The 23,308-nt window shown below is 33.9% G+C and overlaps 1 protein-coding gene across 2 annotated transcripts in view; it reads left to right on the top strand.

The window, feature by feature from the left end:
- Nucleotides 1–20,638, top strand: part of LOC134543945 (motile sperm domain-containing protein 2-like) — a 30,103-nt gene extending 9,465 nt beyond the window's left edge. Inside the window, exons 3-10 of one of the 2 annotated variants that reach the window (XM_063388432.1) lie at nucleotides 4,787–4,964; nucleotides 10,072–10,235; nucleotides 11,693–11,892; nucleotides 12,986–13,076; nucleotides 13,942–14,054; nucleotides 14,905–15,102; nucleotides 16,179–16,325; nucleotides 17,399–20,638. In XM_063388432.1, coding sequence (XP_063244502.1) covers nucleotides 4,787–4,964; nucleotides 10,072–10,235; nucleotides 11,693–11,892; nucleotides 12,986–13,076; nucleotides 13,942–14,054; nucleotides 14,905–15,102; nucleotides 16,179–16,325; nucleotides 17,399–17,566 — 1,259 coding nt within the window. In that variant the 3' untranslated portion in view covers nucleotides 17,567–20,638. The remainder of the gene's footprint in view (nucleotides 1–4,786; nucleotides 4,965–10,071; nucleotides 10,236–11,692; nucleotides 11,893–12,985; nucleotides 13,077–13,941; nucleotides 14,055–14,904; nucleotides 15,103–16,178; nucleotides 16,326–17,398) is intronic. The other variant, XM_063388433.1, reaches the window with a different exon arrangement.
- Nucleotides 20,639–23,308: the final 2,670 nt, after the last annotated feature.

Raw genomic sequence — 23,308 nt, 5'->3', positions numbered from 1 at the left:
TGTGCCCCATGCATTTATAACTAAAGCCCAAGCAAATTTTTTAAAGAAATTTAATGCGGAACTTGAACTGGATACAGTTGTAATTCTCCTAGACTTTAGTGAAAACTACACGTGTATCATTCAAGATGCAGCACAAGGGTATCACTGGACAAATGCTAGTTGTTCACTACACCCAGTTGTACTTTACACACATGTCCAACAATCAGAAGACCTACTTGTCTCAAGTATCTGCATCTTGTCTGATGATTTGGAGCATGATGTAGCATTTGTGTATGAAACGCAAAAAATAATCACTCAGTATATAAAGAAAATGTTTCCAATAGTAAAAAATTTACTTTACTTAAGCTTGCTGCACAGTACAAAAACTGCAAAAACTTTCTCAATCTCTGCCACCACAGCCACGACTTTGCATTAACTGCTTCATGGGCATTTTTTGCTACTAGTCATGGCAAATCACCTTGTGACGGCATTGGTGGTACAGTTAAGTGGCTGGTTACCAAAGCTAGTCTTCAAGCATCTCCTAGTGATGTAATAGACTCCGCTGAAAAAGTGTTCAACTTCTGCAAGGAACGAATCCAAAACATAAAATTCTGGATGGTTAAAAAAGAGACACTGTTAGAAACACGTCAGCAACTGAATGCAAGGTTCTCCACAGCAAAAACAATTCCAGTTACACGCAACTTTCACCATTTCATCCCTGTTTCTGAAAGAACGATTGCAACGAAGCGAATCAGTTTTGATGAAGAATTCAGCACTGTTTTCCATTTTACTGAAGAGCAGCTACCTGCTTGACACAGTCAAAATGACAGATATATCAACAAACTCATACATTGCATGTATTTATGACTCCTACTGGTTTTTCGGCTTAGTTCTTTCAAAACATGAAGAGGAAGGTGACGTAAAAGTGAAATTCATGCACCCTTATGGCTAGGGTTAGTTGTTTTCTGCACACCAAAGGCCAAAATTCTACGATAGTGAAACACAAATTCTGCGATAAGAAATGTAAAGTTCTGCAATTTATTAAAAATAGTTTATCACATTTGAAACATGTATATACAACCTAAAGAAGTCTATCTAAAGGGAATTATATTATTTCTATACATGTGAAATTCCTACCTAATGTAAGGCACTATACAAATGTTGAAATACAGCATTAATCATATTCTTTGGTTCAAAAGTTCAAACAACTGAGCATTTGTAAACTATCTATTCTTTATAACGACTGGTATTGAAATGCAACATGTTGAGCATCTTAATATTTTCTGGTAACAGATTACATCTGTTGTCTGAAAGAATATCCTTATAAAATGAAAAACTTCTTTCACAGTCAACACTGTTGTTAGGCATGCATAAATAAGCCCTTGCTATACCTGCCAGAACTGGACACCTGCCCTTTATGCTGTCCCAAAACTGGAATGTGTCTACATCTAAACAATCTTGAGTCTTTTAAGATTCCAATGTAAGTAGCAAACTCTACTTCACCACAAGATGCTAGAAGTGACAATACACTAACACAAATGTTAAAATTGTTTGACAGCAGAATAGCTTTATTAGGAGAAAATATTCTCACATATTTCAAAAAATTCCAATCTGGTTGACCCTGTGCTGACTGATATTTAGCCACTTTTTCCAACTAGCTAACAAAAACAATTGTGAAAAGCTCTTTTACAGAAACTGAACTTTCAGCAGGCACTTCGTTCAAGTAATGGGAGTGGTCTGTTTTCGACTGAAGTTCAAGGTAAGCCTTCAAATCTACTAGGGTGTCATACACTTCTGTTGCCTTGGGACTCTGACTTTCAAACTCTGTCAGAAGTTGAACAATTTTCTGATACATTTCAGCAATGAACTTCAAACAAGCTGATAATTTCTTCTGGTTGACATCATTTTGCACAACATCAACAACATGTGACAAAGCATTAGATGGAACACTTGTATGTTGCAGTTCTTCCTCCAGAAATGACTTATAGACTTCAAGTGTAATTTTATCGTGGTACATTTCTGCCTGAAACCATGAGTTACAACGAACAATAACTGGAATAAGAGGTGCTTTCACTTCCAGACCTCTATCTCTCAGGTAGTTCATGAACCTTGCTTTCCTGGCTGGTGCGTTACAAAATAACATTTTCATTGCACTCACAAATGCATCAACGTCTTTGAATGCCTTTCTCCAAACATCACCAACCAATGACAGGATATGTGCAATACAAGTAATGTTAATGCAGTGAGGAAAAACTTCATTCAGTGTATCATTATATGCCTTCAGCATATAAGCTGCATTATCAGTAACAAACCCTAAAACATTATTGAAGTCAATATTATAGTTCGACACTGCTTTTATAATGCTTTGAGCCACAGTACAACTATTGGTTTTTTCCAACATGACTGTATCCACAAGAAATGGTTGAAGTTTACCTTCATGTACATTCAAAGGTATGAAAATAATGTTCAAAACATACCACATTTCAACATCAGTTGTTTCGTCAGTTACAATAGCTATTTGTTTCCCTTCCAATTCAAACATCAACTTCCCTTGGTACTCCGCATGCAAAGCGGGAAGGTGCTCTTTATGCAGCTGTGAGTGACTTGGAATAGAGCCACCATTTACAACATGCTTGTTCAAAAGTGAACGAAACTCACTGTTGTCAAGTTTTGTCAGTGATATGTTAGCACTGATGCATGCTTTCACGAGATCTTGGGACACAATTTTTCTTTCAGCAGACAAACTTTCTTTTTTGAAGAAAGTACCAATAATTGTTGTTTGCTTGAAGGTTCCTGCCAAACGTGAGGTATGTTGCACCGACCTGGCTTTATGTTTTTGAGAATTTAAATGATCCTTAATCGTGGAGAGCCGTTTATGGTCCAATAACACATTGCAAATGGAGAAAAAAAGTTTACCACCATCATTGTGTAACACACCTAGAAATTCCTTAGCTCTATCGGCCGCAGAATTGTTTCCCACATGCGATTTTCCCCCGCTGGCTTCTTTAAAAACGTATTTACTCAGTCATTTTCATTTACTTTAGTGGATCACGATATGTATAGATATTTATATTTTTTAATATGCTGTGTGGCCTACAGTTTGCGCCAACGGCCATCAGGTCATTCTTTCGTATTCTAAGCCTTGTATTGATCAATTAGTCGATTGATGTGCACATATTTCCATCGACTGTGACTACAGTCATTTCATAAACGCCGGTAGGATCGCTCGCTCAGTGTGCTGCTCATCTTATAATCTTATCTTTGGATTCTCTGCAAACAAAATTTATTTTGCCGTACGTAAGTGATAATATTTTGGTAATTCAAACTTGTATTTTTTAACGGCATTGCCGCATTAATTATATGAAACGTAATGTTTTATACAATGTTTGGAAATTATTCACTCTGCCCATAATAAGTAAAATATTATTTGGGAGAACATAACCCTTGCTTGCATTATTACTGCTTTCAAAATGGACAAAAAAGGTACAGCAAAATCGGTGATTCTGCGATGATTCTGCAATTATGCGGGGCACTTGTAATTCTGCGAAATATTCCGCAATCGCGGAAAACTCCTAACCCTACGTTATGGCCCTGCACCATCGTTTCTCTGGCCTCCACAGAATGACATGTCACGTTCCTCTTTGCAACATCATTTGTTTTGTTAGTACTCCCATCACCAAGGGTTCTGGAAGAGCGTACTACTTCTCTGAAAAGGAAGTTGATTTCATACAACACCAATACAAGAAGTCACGACAGTTCAAATGAAAAGTACTTTAAAAAATTATTCCGTAAGTTTAAAAACTTTATTTTATAACTTATTTTCTTAATTGGCAACTAAGAGTCTATATTTGCAATTTTTCTCCTCTCATTGAAAAGGGCCAATTTGCCTTTTTAAAGTTAAAACTTTTCTTGCCATAAACTTTATTAATTTCACAACAGTTTGTAAATTTAGTAGTCATTTACTATAAGAATTTTAAAGTTTCTGTAATGTATTGAAAATATGAAGTTACTTCTCTTGTATTGTGATGCAATGTGTTTGCGTATGTGTTAAATTATAAGATGTAATTTATAGTTGAAATAGCTATATAAGCCATCAAATTACCATCATTTTTCGTTCACAATCTTGTAGATCATTCTTTTAGGTTGAATTTAAAAAAAATTGACTTGGTATCTTTTATGCCAGCTACAATAATACCAACTCAATAAAACCAAGTAATTGTACTTAAAAATTTGTGTCTTAATCAAAAATTAAATTTTAATGTGTGTCAAGAGTTACGCAGGATTTATGAAACATTTTTTTCTGAAATCGACATACTTTGATTCGTATGTGGAAAAAATTTCTTAATGATATGTAAGTTAGACATAGAGCTACAAATTTATTTCTATAACACAGTTTTGAAAAGTGGTGTCTTGAAACTGTCGTTTACATACAATTTTCCAAAACTTTGAAAATTTTTATCTCGGAAACTATGTATCCTACAGCGAAAAAATTTTAGGTTGTTCAGTAACTTGATGGGTGGTCCAGTTAAAAAAAGTTTCAAGAAAATCTGAGTTGGTGGGTGTCATTCCACACTAGAGTTGGGTGATCTGGTATGGAATGACCCGTCTACAACTTTTATTCAACAACACTTAACTACATACGCGTGTTGTTACTTAACCATACTTAACCATACTCATGTATGCATGCATGGATCTTGCCTATTTGTTAGTAATCAACATTGGCTCGTAATTCTCTAATGAAATTCTCCTGTTTGTGCAAAGACTATATAATACATGTACATACAGTATATATATTTTTTCTTTCCAGAAATCACTGAGAATAACATCAGAATGGATTATGTGAACGAAGGGAGTTTGTTCGTTCATAACCGAGACAAAGATGGAAGTAATCTCCTTATTTTCAAAAGTAAGAAACATGTGAAAGGCCAGAAGGACATGGATGAACTGAAGAGAGTAGTAGTATATTGGTTTGAAAGGCTGGAAAGGTATGCAGTGAGTGCGTTAAAATGTTTTATTTATGCATGCAAATATTTTTCATCATTTGAGTAAGCATGCCAGGATATCTTCTCGGTTTGATTTGTTTTTACATAACTAGTTATACTTGTTACGTAATGGCAATAGTGTGCATATGTTGTATTTTTTGGTGTAGTACATGTATTATCTATATCACAGACTAGTGTTCTAGAACTTGAAAAACCACTGTATTTCAGGATTCCCATTCTAATTTTCTGTTTGTATTTTCATAATTGTTGAAACTTATTTTATTCTTTGACTAGATGAAATTACCGTGACTTCATTCTGTGCATATTCAAACAATAACTGTAATTCTACAAATGTAGAAGTACCTGTTCAAAAACTGGCCGTTAACTGGCACAAATGTGTTATTTATTTAAAGTTGTCAAAGCAGATTGCATGCTTCAACACTTCTCTCTGATACAAAGGTTTGACTATGTTGATGCAAGCCACAGAGCTGCTCTTAGAGAGTGCAAAGAGGTGAAACAAAAATGACTGCAGGTATACTTTAACTAATTGTTGTCAACATACTCTACCCTTGTTAATTTTAAATTTGTTTTTGTCCAAACATAAATCATACTTTCTGCATGCAATTCTTTGGGCTTGGGTGCAGCTCATGTCAGGATATGCATCTGCCAGTGCACTCTGATCTGCAGTTCAAGTCTAGGAATACCCAGTGGTTGTGTCCTCTCGCTACATGTTGTCTTGTCCTAGAACCTGTCTATATTGAACTTGGATCTTTTGATGCTATAATTTTGTTCAATTATTGTAGGAATAAAATTGAGGAAAATATGATGTATCAATTTGTTTGTATAATCTGCCTTTCCTACAGTTTTCTAAGTTAACAAAACATGGCATTGTGTAAGATTTCTTGGAAGGTATTTGGTAACATAATTATTGGGCTCACCAAACAGAACAATACTGATATTGTGAGTAAAGGCATCATTAAGCATCATTGAAATCTTCTGTAACGTTATTTATTCTATTTAATTTTTATTTGTAACATGCCTATCAACATTTAAGGCTAGTTAACTTTAGACAGGCAGAACACACATACAGATACCCAATACACAAAACTTAAAACTCAACTACAAAACAACTTCAAACTTATAGGATACCTGAATTAAAGATTAATCTTCACTTGAGTAATTGAAATTTCAGTATTGTCTAACTTATAATCATACCTGACACAGTGTTGTTTCCTTGTAAATGTAATGTTTTATTTGTTTCTTTACTAAGTTCAACAATATTTTTTTTTTACACTGTTTATTAATCTCGGAAATAATATCTTGGCATAGGAGACAATCGTGTATGGAAGTAATCTTTCTAAAGATTTTAAGTCGTCTGCAAATAAAAGGCCAGTAGAATTTAGTAGAACCTGAGTAATATCAATAATAAATACGTATATTGAAAAGCAGAGGTGATAACATTCCTCCTTGCAGAACTCCAGAATCGGCAGATTAAGATTTAGAGGTGATTTTGTTAAATCAACGACTGGAGCTCAATCAATCTATAAGGTGACAAGAGGCAGAAGAACCTGTGTAGACACCAGTGTCACTGGCTGGTCATGTGATGAGCGTGTGGAAAAGGGGATATGGTTAGTCTGCAAGCTGCCTCCGAGCTGATAACATAGTTCGTGCACGGATGTTTGGCGGTCCACGTTACGATCCAATTTACCTAATAGCTTCTACATCTGGATTTAAATAGCTTATTATGAATACTTTAATGAGACCTTAATTTAAACTCATATAAGTAAGTCATTATTATAACTTCTAAACTTCGTTAACCAACTCAAAAAGACATGTATTAAGTTATTTACAATATTCGTGGGTGCCAGTGCTAAAATTGGAATATATTAATACAGCAAGATACAAATTATGCCAAGTTTGAAATAAACTATTGCCGGAACTATATCATTTTTAATTTTTATAATTCCCTCTAAATTTTGTTTATAACTGTTGGGAACATAGAAAGTGACACTGAACACTAAAACTAACTTGGTCCAGTTCAAAATAAAATAACAATATCCATTGCAATGATATTTAAGTTTACCAACAAAATCAGTACCACCAGAATCGTAATTTCTTTTGCACCTGTCTTTACTGTAACATAAAAAACAGACACACACACACACACACACACACACAAATGATTATAGCAAAATATTTACAACACATGAATTTTCTGGAGTCTGTAAAGTCACAACTATCTCTACTAGGTAAGATCGAAGAGCAAAAAAAATAACGAGACTTGTATCTACTAAGGTATCCTCTAGATATATGTATACTGAGATAGCAGCACAAAAGTTATTGTGTAAAATAGTGGCAAAACAAAAGTATGTAGCAAACAAGACTTTAAATGTAATAGTAATCAGAATTATCACATTTACTTTGAGAATTTGAAGTCAGAATGACAAATACATGGACATTTTCATACATGAATTACCCTTTACATACCTTTTGGTTTATAGCTCGTACAGTAGTAAAACTAAAAATACCTTTAGTAGTCCATATTCATCTGTTTACTATACAAATATGAACTTGAATTGTAATTGTTCTCTTGATGATGGTTCTAGAAACACAATAGTTGGTGTAGTCGTAGTTTTCTGACCCAGCTTGACAAATTGTCGTAGTACAATTATCATCAATCTTCTATATATCTTTTACAATAAAACTGAAGTTCATGTAGTTTCTTTAGTGGTTATTGATATGACTATTCACTATATATTTAAAATAGTCAATTTTGAAAATGGTTCTTTTCGATACAGCACTGATGGATATCACAATTGAAACTAATTCAAGTTCGTCGGTCAATTGAAAACCATTTCAATTTGAAGAATCCCTCAGCATATCAGTCGGATAGGAATCTTTCACTTTGATGTACAGCTGCACAATAATTATATTAAAATCAATGGTCAGGATTTGGTCTGAATACTAATTCTTGGTTTAATGCGTATTATTGACGATATTTCTACTATCAATTATTGAAGACTTAATAATCACACCTGTCTCAGATGATTGTTGAAAGTGTACGAAAATGTTCTAAAAATGGAACAAACAACAAACTTTTACAAATGCAATTTTGTTTTATAAAAAAAAATTTTCCACTTCTTAAAATAAAGATTTCAAAACAAATTAGAGGCTTGAAATTATACACATTAAATCATAGAGAAAACATATAGTCATGGAATAATATAAATTTTGTTGATGAAAATATCACTCTGTGGACCAAGTTAATTTAAATTACATATCATATCTCTTAAAACTTTACTCTACAATAGTATTAAATGAGGTGTGCCATTGTGGGTACAAGCACAGGAGATAGTGTACATTGTTGCTACACATTTCATTGAAAAAAGAAGTGTATAAATTGGCATACAATATTGCTTAAACAAGTGTCCCAGCATCTACAGGTAAACAAATTCTAGTGTAAAGTAAGGCAAAGAGCAAAACCAATTTGATCGACACTTAGAGGTAAGAAAATGGACCATAAGAAAATAATAGATGTGGATGAATTTTAATGTGGTGCCTTGCTGAGAACAATTCACGAGTTTTATACTGTAAGAAAATTGGTTCAGACATTAAAGAAGTTGAATAAGTAATTGCAAGAAGATAGCATTTTAAACTGTAGCAGGCAGGTAGCTTGTTGAGGAAGCTAGGGTTCCGATGTTATCTTTATGAGTCGCACCTGTGTTTCCGTAACATGTGCGTCTCTGCCTGAGAACGGGAGCAGATAGCAGTTCCCGAAACGTCTCTTGTTTCTGTTTTGGTAAAACTATTGTGTTCGTTTGTCTTTTCGTTTTGTCATGTTTTTGTCTTGTTTCAACTGTTGTGCTGAATTATTTTGGGTTCAATATTTTTGTGTTGACATCATTTGTGGGGGTTTTCTTCGTTCTCTTAGTACATTTTTCTTGGTTTTTCTTTGTTTGTTGACCATATTCCTGTTACGGAATATTTTGCAATTGTTTGCTTAATTTTGTGTGTTTTTTGTCTTTTTTGGGTATTTTTATTTATTTCTTTATTTTATTTTTTAGTTTTTCTTCAACAGAAAAAGTTCTTAGCAATGGCGTATGTCCAAAAACTTACATCAAGTTAGGGTTTCGATGTAAAATGTATCAATCAAAAAGAAAGATTTTGATTGAAAAGCCAGGATTAGTTGCTTGGAAAGGGCACTATCTGGAACAAATACATATTGTTCGAAAGGAAGGCAAAATCTTTGTTTATGTAGATTAAACTTATGTTCATGCTACTCATAGTGTAAGTTCTTGCAGTGGTAATTTTCTACGCCTGTTTCAATATCTTGACGTGGGACATACATTTAATTAATAGATTCTAAATCACTTCAGTATAATCGTGCACAGTTTTATAATTTTTTTAGCTACCCCTTAAATTAGACTCTATCCATAAAATTTTTTTAGCTATGCCTTTGGAAGTTCCCTATAATGTAGATATATATTAAATACGTTATTATGAGTGTATGTGGTAAATACACCTAATTGAAACAGTAATTTTCAATAACCAATTACTATTATAAAATTAAATATAAAAATAAAAACAACTCAATGTTATGAGGGACATAAAACTGTTTGGACTGAGTTACAGCGTTGATGCTTGTGTAAGACTGACTCAGGTCAGACACCCAACATGTCATGCCGCGAGAGAGGAAGGCAGTTAATGCACCGATTGGAATCTGAGAAGACTCTTTTGCTTCTTGTCATATTATAGTTACGCAGGTATGCTCTCTGACAGATGTTGCAAGTGGTTTTTGACGTCATCTGTTGAGGTTTTTGAAGGCTGACAACCAAATGTAGCTCTGCAGTGCACAGCAGGTTAAAATAATATGACATGTTGGGTGTGGTGATCTTTATTATCATGTATCTGCAAAATAATTAAAAATCTTTTAATAATTACAATGACTGTAATATCTATAAACAACATTGTTTGCCATAAATGTATTTTGTAAATATTTTTGCAAAGTACTTTATTTTAGTATCTTGTTTTTAAATATCCAGTAATAAAAACATCAATTTTAATGTTGAGGTTATCATATTTTTACTGGTGTATTTATACTTTTTTACAGGTTAGACAATGGGAAACCAATATCATTATTTTTCGATATGTCAGACACAGGAATGTCGAACATGGATATGGAATTCATCAAATACTTGATTGGTTTATTCAGTCAATACTATCCATATTTCCTGTCTTATATTATAATTTTTGATATGCCCTGGATTCTAAATGGTAAGAATATTTTATACTGCAACTAATTCTTCAAAATTGTAATGCTATTTTAAATAATAATTCAGATCCTTAACATGTTTGTGATTTCAGCACACCACTACTTGGTATATTATGTGTTATTTTTATATAAGTAATACATTTTGGTCATACTTATACCTGACGTTCAGTGCAAATAATATTTTGTTTGTAATGTGGAAAATATTATTTTAATTTTCAGAAGCTATTTTAATTATTTTATCATACAGTAGGCATATCACATATGCAATATACTTTAGTGCCAAAAGTGGCACGTGACACAATTCAGTATTGCAGAGTTGTTGTAAGAGACTGGTTGTAAAAATGTACAATCAAAACAACACTCACTGAAAGTGAACAATAATAATTGAAAATATTTTTTCAGACCTCTTACAGTAAAATATATATACTTTTCAAAGAAAAATTATAATGTTGCTTGAATATCCTGTAAAACTAGGGTTTTCAATCCCCACTGGATTCAAAAAATGTCATTAATTGTGGGGGGGGGGGGAAAGTGGCACATGATGGTCATGGGAAATTATGGGTTAAAAATCTTTAAAAAATTAAGAAGGTCTAAGTTACTAATTGGGGTCTTGTTCAGCATTCAGTTCATGGTCACTCTTATCATAGAGCATAATTCAATGGTTTTAATGCTGTGAAATATTTATTTTCTCTCTGTAAAGCATTTGAATAAATGTTTCTAGAAAAAATCTGTCTTTGGTTTTATAACTTCAGTTACTTAGTGAGACTTATAACTAAAATGAATCCCTAGTTTTAGGACTTATGCTGGACTTACAAAAATCTGACACCAGTCCATCTGTCAGTCACATGACCTGTTGCCAATCATATGGTCTGGAAAATCCCATCCGTCCGTTCATTAAAAACCTTACGAAGCTTTCAACAGACGGACAAATGAAATTATAATGTAAAAATTGTCTGAAAGGTATTGCCTTTGTTTTAAAAGGTGTTTTAGTTTGTTTATTTGTTTAGCTGCTTCCATATTATGTCTAACTTGCGTATGAATATGTTTTAAAGTTTGATGTTTGGAACAAAAATTGAAAGATGCACAAAAGTGTAACTAATCATGTATGGCCAGCTCAAAAATATATTTAAGTAAATATTAGATTGAAAAAAATGGATTTAATGATTTATAAGTACTTTGCATACATGATCATCAAACTAATAAACATTTACAAGATAATTTTTCTCAAATTTGAGGTTTCTAGTTAATTGGCAACATCCTGTTTAACAAATACTATGCCAAATGTGTGGATCATTGAGAGTCCACCTTTATTAGAAAATTTTTGCTGTAGCATGTAGGTAGCCATTAAGATGATGAAATTTAGTTCAACTTTAAATATAATCATGCTTACACAATTTCAGTAAATAATTGTTAGCTGTCATTTGATATTTTTTTTATGACAAACTCAATGTTGTTCCAGCGGCATTCAAAATAATCAAGACTTGGTTGCCTGCTAAGGCCGTGCAGAAGATAAAGTTTCTCAACAAAACCACCCTTAAGGAGTATGTGGAGCCCGACCAAGCACTCAGGTGCTGGGGTGGTAACGATGACTACGTGTTCACCTTCGTTCCGGAGCAGTTGGCGCTACCTGTTGACAGGGCCGATGACAGCAGGAAGAAGGTTGGATCTGTTTTATGACGTTGCAGTTTTCATTATTACTTGTGTGCAGTGAAGTGATTAATTTTGATGGACTATTCAAATTGACCATGGGAAGAAAGTGCCATGAACAATTGTTTTAAGTATGAGTGTATTTAGGAATTTTATACATTCCCCACTGTCTGTAATTATGAGCCTAAATTGTAGCAAAAAGTTAAAATATAAAGAATGAAATTCTTCTGAATTTAAAAGTGTAGTAACATTAATGGCACTAACATGAAAATGTATGCAATAGTGTTATGGAATAAATAGGCTAAATTAATAATGTAAAAATACTTATGATCAACAAGATTAAAATTTGAAGCAAATATTTTTGTTTTATTAATAAATTTTATTCATCATATTTAGTATGTTTCAAACAATAGATATACCAGGTATTATTATAAAAAAATTAAAATTGTATTTTACTTACTAAAAACACATTGCAAAAAATCTAATCAAAAATTCAGTTACTCATATAGATAGTACCAGGTCTTCAGTTCTGTATGTAATATCAAAATTTCCATAATTTATCAATCAATTTCCATAATTTATAAATCATTTTCCATATTTGTTACAAATACTGTGCAAACTAACAGCCATTTCACTATTACATAACTGATGATCAAAGATTGTGTGGAAATATTGCTCTTCATAAGCGTGTGATTTTTGTAAGGAATAGTAATAGTAGGATAGAACTGTATAATGTTTGGTAGAAAATGGTACATAATGTGAAGTATATGGAACAAAAGCATGAAAATGAAAAATATGCAAACATAAAATTTCTTGTTCTAAACTTCTATTAGAAACAATAAAGAGCAGAATATTGGCAGTATACAGAAATACAAAATATTAAATTTTTATTCTTTTGGTTTTTCTTTGTTGAGTTCATTTTGCTTTAACCTAGCACCACAACAAATATTTGTTCTGTCAACATTTTGATAGCTATGTAAGTGATCACAACATTAGCATGCATCTTTATTAAATACAGATAAGTTAAGAAAACAAAAGGTAAAATTAAAGAATGTAGGTTGCTTTTAATTAAATGAACAAATGTACATTAGTTCCTTCATTGCAGGTTCATTTTGCTGATGGCTCACCAATGACAGAATCATTTCCTGGAGGTTTTTCGGAAGGGCAACTGTCGAAGGACAGCAGCCAGTCAGGAAGTGAGTGACGTCACATCACTCCTCGTTGTTTATACAATTATTGTGTTCTTTCTCTGCTCCCTCTCCAGCTGGTAGACTCTCAGAGATGCACCTGAGACGTGCTTCTGTTTGAAATTTTGTGGTCACAGTAAGATAATAAATTGTTTAAATGTTGTGGTGATTTTTTAATAAAACTATAGATTGTACTGCACTCGACATTTACATTTCTAAGTTGGTTTGGGGAATATTATTCTTGCCGAAGGTGCAAGTATGAAATCAATGGCTGGCATTTCTATGTTTGCACCAGTTTATGACAGACTGTGAAGAAGCATGAAACAGTCAAGAAAAAGTCAATAATTTTTATTTCTTTAACATAGTGGATACCCGGGGGATCTATCCCTTCCTTGCCACTCGTGATGGCCTCCCTCGTACTATTGTTGTAACGCCTGACAGGAAATGCCCTGTTTTTTTCTCAAAATTCACCTATTAACCCGAGTACAGGTCGTGGATTTTATTATTAAAACCTCTCACAAAAACATTGGTCGACTTGTGTTCGCATACTTAAAAAACCTAAGGAGACTTAAACATAAAAAATGCCTAATTGGGTAAAGACACTCAACCATTTATACAGCAGTCTTAATTTAGTTCTTATGTTTATTTACCATGTGCCTTAAGTTGCCTTTATTTATTATACTACAGTAAAATAATTTTTCATATGAGAGTGGCCCCAAGTATCTACGCCCATGGTACGTAGTTTGTCTTTTACTTGTGCATTCTATTTCTAATACAAATGAATTGCTTTGAATTTGGTTCCTAACCGTAGCTGTGTGGTGTTTCCTCACTACTGAACATCTTAATGATACATGTGTTTTGATTTTACTTGTAGATTCCTCTCTGAGCATTGTTCCTCCTGACGTCATAAACTTTGCTAATCAAGGCGCTGAACTAACTGGAACCATCTCGCTCACAAATACAGCTGAGACAATAATTTCCTACAAGGTACACCATCTCTTTTTCAAAGCTGAAGTGCATGGTTATTAACAGAGTTAGTTGATTTTAGCTCATTTTAGTATCTTGCAGTTGGTGGAAAACCAAAGAATTTTTTTTTGTAATGGCACTGAAATTAACAGGAATTGAATAAAATAAGAAGGAAGTACATAAAGATGATGGATAATTTAAAAAGTTGTAAGTTGTTCCAGAATTTGAATAAGCAGGGCCAGGCAAATGTAGATGATAGTCAAGGAAGTTCCTTTTAGCATTAAATAATTTTATGATAATCAAGTATGGTGCTATATCTACCTCAAATTATGTTCAGGTCTAATTTTTTTAATGAAAAGTGTGAACTTTATATTTGAATTTTTTTTATTTTTAATGTAAGTGATATTTAAGATTTTCTCGCCTACTGCTAACCATATGCAAAAACAATATTCAAGTTTTAAAAAATTAATATTTTTACCAATTAAATTATAAAAAATTTAATCTTGCATAAAAGAGCCTGAAATTTCAGATGTATTTCTTGAAATTAAAATTATCACTTTGGTTCTTATTTTTATAAGTAATAATTTTGTGTTATCAATAAAATCTTCATGAACCATTTGAGATTTTTTCTACTAAACTGCATGCATTACATAAACTAACAACTTATAACCTTGTGGTATATCAACCTTAATAATCTGTACTGGTTTTCAAATTCCATTTTGTGGACTACAGTAATTGGGTATGGCGTATGGGAAAAATGTGGTGTTTATGAGTTAGGTAGATAGGTTGGTATATGAGTTAGGTAGATAGGTTGGTATGTCAAACCACGTAATTTCTAGGCATGTATAAATAATGGTGGATGTTTGTGTAGATCAAAACCACGTCGCCGGAGAAGTTTCGCGTGCGCCCGAGCACCGGGACCCTAGCGCCAGGCCGTTCAGTTTCCATCAACGTGGTCCTCCAGCCGGGCTACCAGCTCCCGGCTCTGTCCAGGGACAAGTTCCTCATCATGAGCTTGCCTGTCGAGTCCCAAGACATGACCCCTCAGGAGGTGACAGATCTGTGGAAGGTTGGTAGCTGCAGTTCGTTCAGTCTGGTCTCTACCACGTTTTGAACACAATATTGGAAAAAATCAATGCCCAGGAAATGTGAATATTCACTTATTGGTATGGGTTAGGTTGGCAACATTTTGAGAAAAGTAGTTTCTCAACTTAACATCTGATTGCCAGTTGTTTGTTGGTTGGCTGCTTTATTTTGTTTTAGAATTAGATTTGACCTTATAGCAATATTTTGTTATTTAAAGTAGATTGCAAGCTTTTACTGTCTTTTAGAGTTGTGTCAAAGTGGTAGAACGTACTAATGCCGGCACAATCTACCACTTCTATGCATCTCCACTTCAAAAGCCAAGAAAAAAAAATGTTTAGTTCCAAGAAATGTTAGTCACACCTGGCTTGATGCTTACCTATGCTTGTGGGATTGATAATTAGACATGTGGCAGATGGGTACTAAATGTAGATCTTCACTACGGCTGATAAAAATGTTCATTTATGTGTGAAAATGTTATAGGTGTCAGTACTTGACATGTCCATTTTGGAAACTGTTCAAACGTTAACTTTCCGTGATCTCAAATGTAGATGCTGTCAAACAATGGTATGAATGTTAGATACAGTGAGAGTCATTGGTCACTGTACTGATTTTCCTAAAGTCTGCATCACACGATAGATGGTTTCATACAGGCTGCAGTGGTTTGCCGAAGTTATGTAAAATAAACACAGATTCTCTCCATATTTATCACATTACACCATTTAGGAGTCCACATTATGTCCCACTTAAATTAAACAATTCATAAAAAATATAACTGCATCACTAGAAGCTCCTTACTGCTACCACCAGATTTGCTCACAAACTAAACCTTCCACAGAAAATTGCACTGGAACATTGTACAAATCTTCCTTCAAAACAGCCAGCTGTCTCCTAAAACTTGTATGGTTGCTTGCACCACAGTCCAAATATAGCCTTGCATCGAAACTTCCGTCGTGTGATAGGCCTAAGACTTGAATTAGTTGTGTATATAGTCCCATGCTATTGCTGATAAGTCGGTCAGTGTTGTACATGTACATTGTTTTGGCATTGCTTCTTGTGCAGCAGACGAACGGGAAAACCTTAGAGCAGCACCGACTCCGCTGCAGTGTGGGAGGGGCCACGGGAGACGGTCAGCTGCGGAATGGCACTGCTTTCATTTCTCAGCCACATTTGGATACTGACAAGCAGATAGCACAAATATTGTCGCAGGTAATGTAGAGCACAGTTCAGTTGTTGAGCTACTCAGTAATCTCAGTACCATGAAAGATTTTTAATCCTGCTTTCTATGGTTCTGCACATTTTGTGATCCAGAACACCAATTGAACCACTCGCATTATGATTTTTCAGGTTGTTAACCTTGACCGCCAGGTCACATTACTGTGCTTCTGATGTTTTTTTTAGTTTCCTCAGAGTTCTTTTTTTGTTTCATTTAATTCCAGTACAGTTTTTTATGTTTGCTTGAAGGGTACATTTCTGTAAAAAAAATTTTGAAGAAAACCAACGCTTCTTTGTATTTTTTTTTCTGTAAAGCTGATTATTACGACTTGTTTTAATACCATTGTATTGTATATAAATTTTTATTTGGTATTCTTTTTAAAACCTTAGTGACACATTCAATCATCTAGCAAAAGCGCTAATCTGGCACGGGCTAATCTCTAATGTGCCAGATTAGATACTGTTCAATGCACCTAGCAGCATTGCTTAAAACTAACGTATTTCTGTGTTCAGGATTCTTGAAATTAATTAGAAACTCATTTAGTAAATTACTGAGTGAAATATTGTATTTGGGCGATAGATTGTGTCGTGAACTCATTGCTCAGCTTAGATTGTGTATTGACTTCTGCTAAAAGGAAGGGGTTCCGACAAGGTCAAATATTTTGAAGAGGGAAGCATGGAGGATGTTGCATTGAGCCTTTTTCACCTACCGATTCATACAATTACTGCTCCATTCCCATCACATTACAGTCTCTAATTATCCTGATGTCAACAAGATGTAAGCCCTAATTCATCATCAAAGTTCTATGAGTTATCTCTGATGATGGTGTCTTCTAGAGTAAATATGCTAGAGCTAGAGTTTCCCCATTTATATTTCCATGTAGGAACTTTTCTAAACTAATTCATCTGCTGTTAACTTTAACTGCTACATATTAAACTGTACCTTAGGTGGAAAATGTTAGAATATGTAAAGTTAGTATATGTAAATTATATTAAATTGGAATATTCAGATTAAACTTTAATGTTAAAAAAAATGGTTTAACAGTTCGTTTTTTTTTCCCATGCAGGTTCGTCAACTAAATGAAAACCACCAAAGCCTCCATGCAGACTTGCGACGCACACAAACGCTGCAGTGGTTGTCAATGTTTTTAATTGCGATGGTAGGCTTTGTGATTATTTACACCACTGGTGATAGCGACCCAAATGCAGATAAATCATCATGCTTGTTACCATAACAATTACTGGAAAAACTTACAATTGTTTTGCTTCAGGTGGTTCAGCTGTGTGAAACACTAGTGAGTACAGTGCTGGAATATTTTTAAACATGACAGAAAGTAATACCTTCCCAAAATATTCAAGAGTAACAGTTATTGTTCATATAATAGTTATAATCAAGAACTCTATAGCTGAAGTTAAGTTTCCCAATGAAAAAAAAATATTTTACATTAATTAAAAACTTAGTATATTACTATATTCATATAACAGACTAATGAGCCAGGTTTTTCATATTAATTTTAAGTCAGTTGTACTATTGAAATGTGTATGTATGTATGTATATAAATATCTATTTTTGTATGAAAATCAAAATTTCGGAGAATTAGAGATCAGAACTTGAAGCATAAGTAATATACTGGTTTTCTGTTGGTATGGAAGTGTGTAACATGGACATGGCATTGTGTTAATCAAATACATATGTACAGATTTTGGTTAGCTTCATGTGTATGTCTTTTACATTTTGCTCTGCAGGCATAGCTTTTGTGGAAATTTTGTACATTCAAGATAAAAATTAGATTTTTTTTTATTGGTATGTGTATAAATGTATTTTTTTTAAAAATATTTTGTATAATTGATATGTGTGTACTTATTAGTATTACCATTGGAAAATGAACTGTTCATTAGTTATAATCATATATCTGTTATTTACATGAGCAATGAGAATTTCTAATTTCTATTAGTGTTGATAGTGGTATTTGTTGCTATTGTAAAAATTTAACTGTTCCTTTTGCATTTTGTTGGAATTCTAATACACTATCCTTCTTGATCATGCATTTATATTGATTAATGATATTGGGCCTAATTTTAAAAGTAGATATGTAAACTTTTTTTGTAGCATCACAGGAACTTTGGCTGTTTCCTAGTACCTCCTCTATGCATTAGCTGAAAAAAAATTGTTTTTAATGTTATGCTTGTTTTTTATTTCTAAATAATTAAGGTTTCTTTCAGAATTGCCATGGCAAACTTTGTCTGAAAAGATGAGTCACTTGTTTAACTTTCATCTTGTTGGTGCATCCTATAATTAAAAACGTAGTGATAGTCTTGTTGTTAACCAGTCAGTTGCTGTTCACAATTATTTTTCTCCCACTGTACTTTAATTGTGGTTTAATACTTATACTTGGAAATAGCCAGAAAATAGATTATGTAGAAGTTGTCACTGCTCAACAGATGACTGCAAAAGAGTATTTGTTCATTGATATTCCAGGTTTTGGTAGCTTCTTTCTTAAGAAGTTACATGTGTAGTCAAGAGCCTTGATATTCAAGGACCTTAAGGTAGAGACTGCCTGTAATAATGATCTAATCCATTCTTTCATTGGAGAATTAGCCATTGTGGAAAACTGATACTGGTTGTAAATGTAACTCTATGTCAGAAGTGTGTTTTTTCTGTTTGTTAGGTAAGTGCTATCCATAATATTCTAGGATCATCCATTTTTAATACACATTTAATTTTTCACTCTACTTTTCCTTCAAAACACTGAATAATTTTATGCCAATTTGAGTTTTTATTTTATTTTTTTCATACATTTTGAGTGCCAGCCAGTCATACTAATAGAATCTTTGTATGTTATTTATTTATTTATTTTTGCTGTAGTTTTGTTTTTAATTTAGTTCAATGTTTTGGGCATGTAATACTGATGATTTCAATTATTCAAAAATTTAATGTTGTTGAAAACTTAAAATACAGACTTGTATGTGTTAAAAAGGTATGAAAAGTGTTAAGTATTAAACTGTGTGTAGAGTAAACTGTTTAGTTCCAATAAAATGTGTTTCATGTGGTACAATTTAGTACAATTAATATAATACCCAAGCTAGTTCATGTTAAAATAACCTTTGCTTTGATTTAAGTCTTTCATGGGTAAAACGTTATGGTGTGCATTATATACTATTAAATACATACATAGTACATGGTGTGCACCATGTATGCACTATTAAATATTGAATGATTACATATTAGATTATCGTTGTTGGGCTAGAATACATTCCTGAAATTTTTTTATACTGAATTTGTTAAAATACTAATGAGTTTTGAAACTTGAGATGTAATAACAACTTTGTACTTGTATGTTTGCAACTGAGTTATGCTAAATGAAATTGCTTCCATTAATATAAGTTTCAAAATGCAATACAATATTTGCCAAGCACTTTATGATAAAGGGCCTTTAAAGCTGTTATCTGTTAAGTAGGTGGCATTTGTTTTGTACTGTATGTTTATACATATGTGTGCTTTGTAATTGCTGATATGTGGGGCATATTATGTGTATGTGTTGAATTGTGAGGTAGCTAAAAAACAATGAGTATTTATGTGCATATTAAAGAGGACCATCATTTATCTACTCTTAGTTCTTCTTATAAGACTACGTATTAAACATATTTCTATTTTTATATGCTAAAATAGGTATTTGTACATTTACTGTTTCTTACCTTTGTGTGTGTGTTTTAACAATAATTTTTTTGCCTCAAGTTTTTCAAAGTGTGTGTATGTATAATTTTCAGTTATTGCTATACATTGTAAGTAGATATGGCTGTTTATTTAGTTAAGTATGAGTGCAATTTTTTTTTTTGGTGGTGAACAGTTTCAGTTTGCAGGATTATGATTATGTACTTTAGTGGTCTCAAATTGGTGCTTATGACAATCTTCATAAAATTGATGCCATACAAATACAAACAAGGAAATTATGGTTTTCAATAATTGTATGTTGTGTCTCTGTTACCTCCAAGAAAACAATTGGTGGTGTAACCTACTTAACTGTAGGTCAAATATGAATTTTGTTTTTCTACGCAATTGAGAATTCTCATACAGGGTTTGTCTCTACACCGGACAATTTGTGTTTATCAAATGACAAGGTGTAAAGCTATGAATGTTTTCAGTCTAGGTTTTACCTTAGGTATTGTCGTAGTTTTTGTAAACTGTAACTAACACATTCCATTCTTGCCATGTCTTTCTACTGTTGTCAATGTGGCCTGTTAATGATAGAGATCACATGTAAAATTTGTTTTGTTTATGTACACAAAATAAACTTGTATCAATGTTACTTTATTCAATTTCTATCTGTATTTAAATAAGTAGGGGCAGGCATTTTTCGTGAATAAATCTTAACTCATATTTAGGGCCTGGTAAATTTCGGTGTTTTCAGTATGCAAAAAGCGGTGGTTTAAAGTCTGTATTTTCGTTATGCAATGGAAATTTTACCGGTATTTTAAATGTTGACTAAATTGTGCAGTTATTGAATATAATAGTTTACATATTTAATAAACAATCCATGTATACTAGGAATAGGCTAATATGCATAATAACAGCCAATTAAATCCAAAACAGTTACACAAAACAGACACGTTGCTATAGATGTTAGCAACTACAATTTTTTTTTTTTTTTTTGGCTGCCAATGCCACATGCTTAGCCGACTTTAGGTGTTTGTCAATGAAATCTTTTCTATCCCATGAAACTTTACAGTTGCAAAATTTGCACATCACTGTGCTATTGTCAGTACAATAAAACCCATGTTTCTGATACTGATATGCTCGTATTTAATGGAGTGGAGGAACACGGGGTTGCCACTTGAACAAACCCCAGCGCACAAATCAGAAGAAACTTAGTGTGAACTATACCCCAGATCAATTTTGAGCATAAAAACCATACACGAACACGGCTTATGTAAAAATAAGGTAATTATGCTGAAACACAAGACTTGGGTTAAAGGATACTTAACTTTGTGTGGATCAAGTAGAAAACATTCGGCTATAAACGAAAGAAATAAGAACAATGCTATCCTGAAATGCTGTGACATGTTTTTGGAGTAGATAATCACAGCGACAGACCGACAGGATGCGCTCCTGTCCTTGCCGTCAGCGATGTTTATTTTGACAGCTCAAGCAATTATCTTTTCCACGTCCCTTCGCAGCGTAAAAAAAAAAGAGAAAAAAAAAACACGCTGACAGTTTCTCACGCAGAAGGTTGAAATAAGGGAGGGAATGTGTTGAAATGTTAGTTGGAAAAGGAGGGGGGGGGGGGGAATTGTTTTTACATGGTTTGTGGCTCTGGGAGGGATGAGCCTTGAAGAATTAGCAGGGGATGGGAGAGGTAAGCGTCGCGTCTCGTCACGTCACGTATGACGTCAAGCCGCCGGGCGGGTAAGATAACATGACAGCTGAGACGGCTTTTCGTGCGATAGTGGAGGCGCCGAGCTCGGCTAGACACTGCCGCGTGGCCAGTCTAGAGGGGTGGTATCTATTTTTAGACGTCTTTTGTATGCCTGGCTGCTTACAGTACAGCTCTCGCCAAGATAAACGTGAACACATAGAGCCCAACAAAGTGTAACAGACTTGTTTTTCAGCCGATTTTACTCAAATTTTCGACTTTCTCTGCTCAAATTTTTCATGTTTTCTCAAAAAACAGTCATATAAACGGAATGGACGCATCAGAGGGGGCTCGCATCGGCGGGATTCTACTGTAATGGTACTTTTCGGGGATATATTCGCAGTGTAATATAGAAATGTTGTGGTTTTCGCGAATGTACTTACTTTTCGCGTTTTCATGCGAATTTTCGCAAAATTCGCGATCGCGAAAAATTCCAGGCCCTACTCATATTAGACTGCAACACAGTATACCCGCAACAGCGGCTTCTTCCTTGTGATTGGTGGACGTCTGCGAGAGAAGTTGTTGCCTTGTCTGACCGAGCCACTCAGGACACGTTTTCTTCCGCACTGAATTACTGTGATTGGTGTTGTAACCAGGGCTCGATTTTAGCGCCTATCCGCCTGCCCGTGACAGGCAAAATCTCATCCGGGCAGGTAAAATAAAAAAGGCAACTGTCCGGTGGACAGGTGCAACTTGTGACGCCGAGGTTATTCGCACGCACTAATGCAGCAGAGGTGATTAATAACATTTATGCGACCGCGACCGCAAATAAAACATCTTTGACAATATCTATAAATAAACAATAATGGCTGCTCTTTTGTGACGGACGACTCTGGCTATTGTATACCGCGGGGGAAAAAAGTAGGTTATGTACAAACCGTGCTGAAATCTTCTGAATCATAATTCTTAAAATCTTACGTTCATGTCATGATTCACGTAACATAGTCGTATTCGTATGCTAGAGATGCAAAACGTCTCACACCGATGAAGTTTGTTTTTCTTGCCATGTTTTAATATTAATTTTGTTGCAGTGCAGCCAACAATTATGTAATTTACCGTTGTATACTTTCAAAATATAATTTTTTAAATTTATTGTCTTTATAAATCGCGACTTTACTAATTCCTTGTTCTACTTTAACATAGTTTGTTAACAGAAAAGCGTTTTCGCGTGGTTAACATTTCACGGCATACTCCAGATGCAGCTGACAGTGGCCGCAGTGACTGCGACTGCTTCGCCTGTCAACTGTTGCATCAAAAAATAAACATTACTTGTTTACAGAGGACATGGTAATCTTTTACAGTTTATCTTGTCACTGCAATTGTTTAAGTATTTAATTAACTGCGTTACACAATGTGGAAATTCATTACTGGTGCTTCAAAATCACCAGAAAAGAAAAACGGACGAGGACAAGTCAGAATATAATGTTAAATATGACGAAATCGCCCGGTCCCGTACCTTTTTAACGTCTTGGTGTTCCGAGTTTCTTTGGCTTCGTTACGACGCAGAAACAAAACAAATGTTTTGCAAAGTCTGCGAAACGCATTCAAAATCATCTGGATCAGTTT

The sequence above is a fragment of the Bacillus rossius genome, chromosome 1, assembly GCF_032445375.1.
Source record: "Bacillus rossius redtenbacheri isolate Brsri chromosome 1, Brsri_v3, whole genome shotgun sequence".
Classification (NCBI taxonomy): Eukaryota; Metazoa; Arthropoda; class Insecta; order Phasmatodea; family Bacillidae; genus Bacillus; species Bacillus rossius.
Note: the sequence above shows the minus strand (reverse complement) of the source record. Positions and strands in the feature narration are given on the sequence as shown.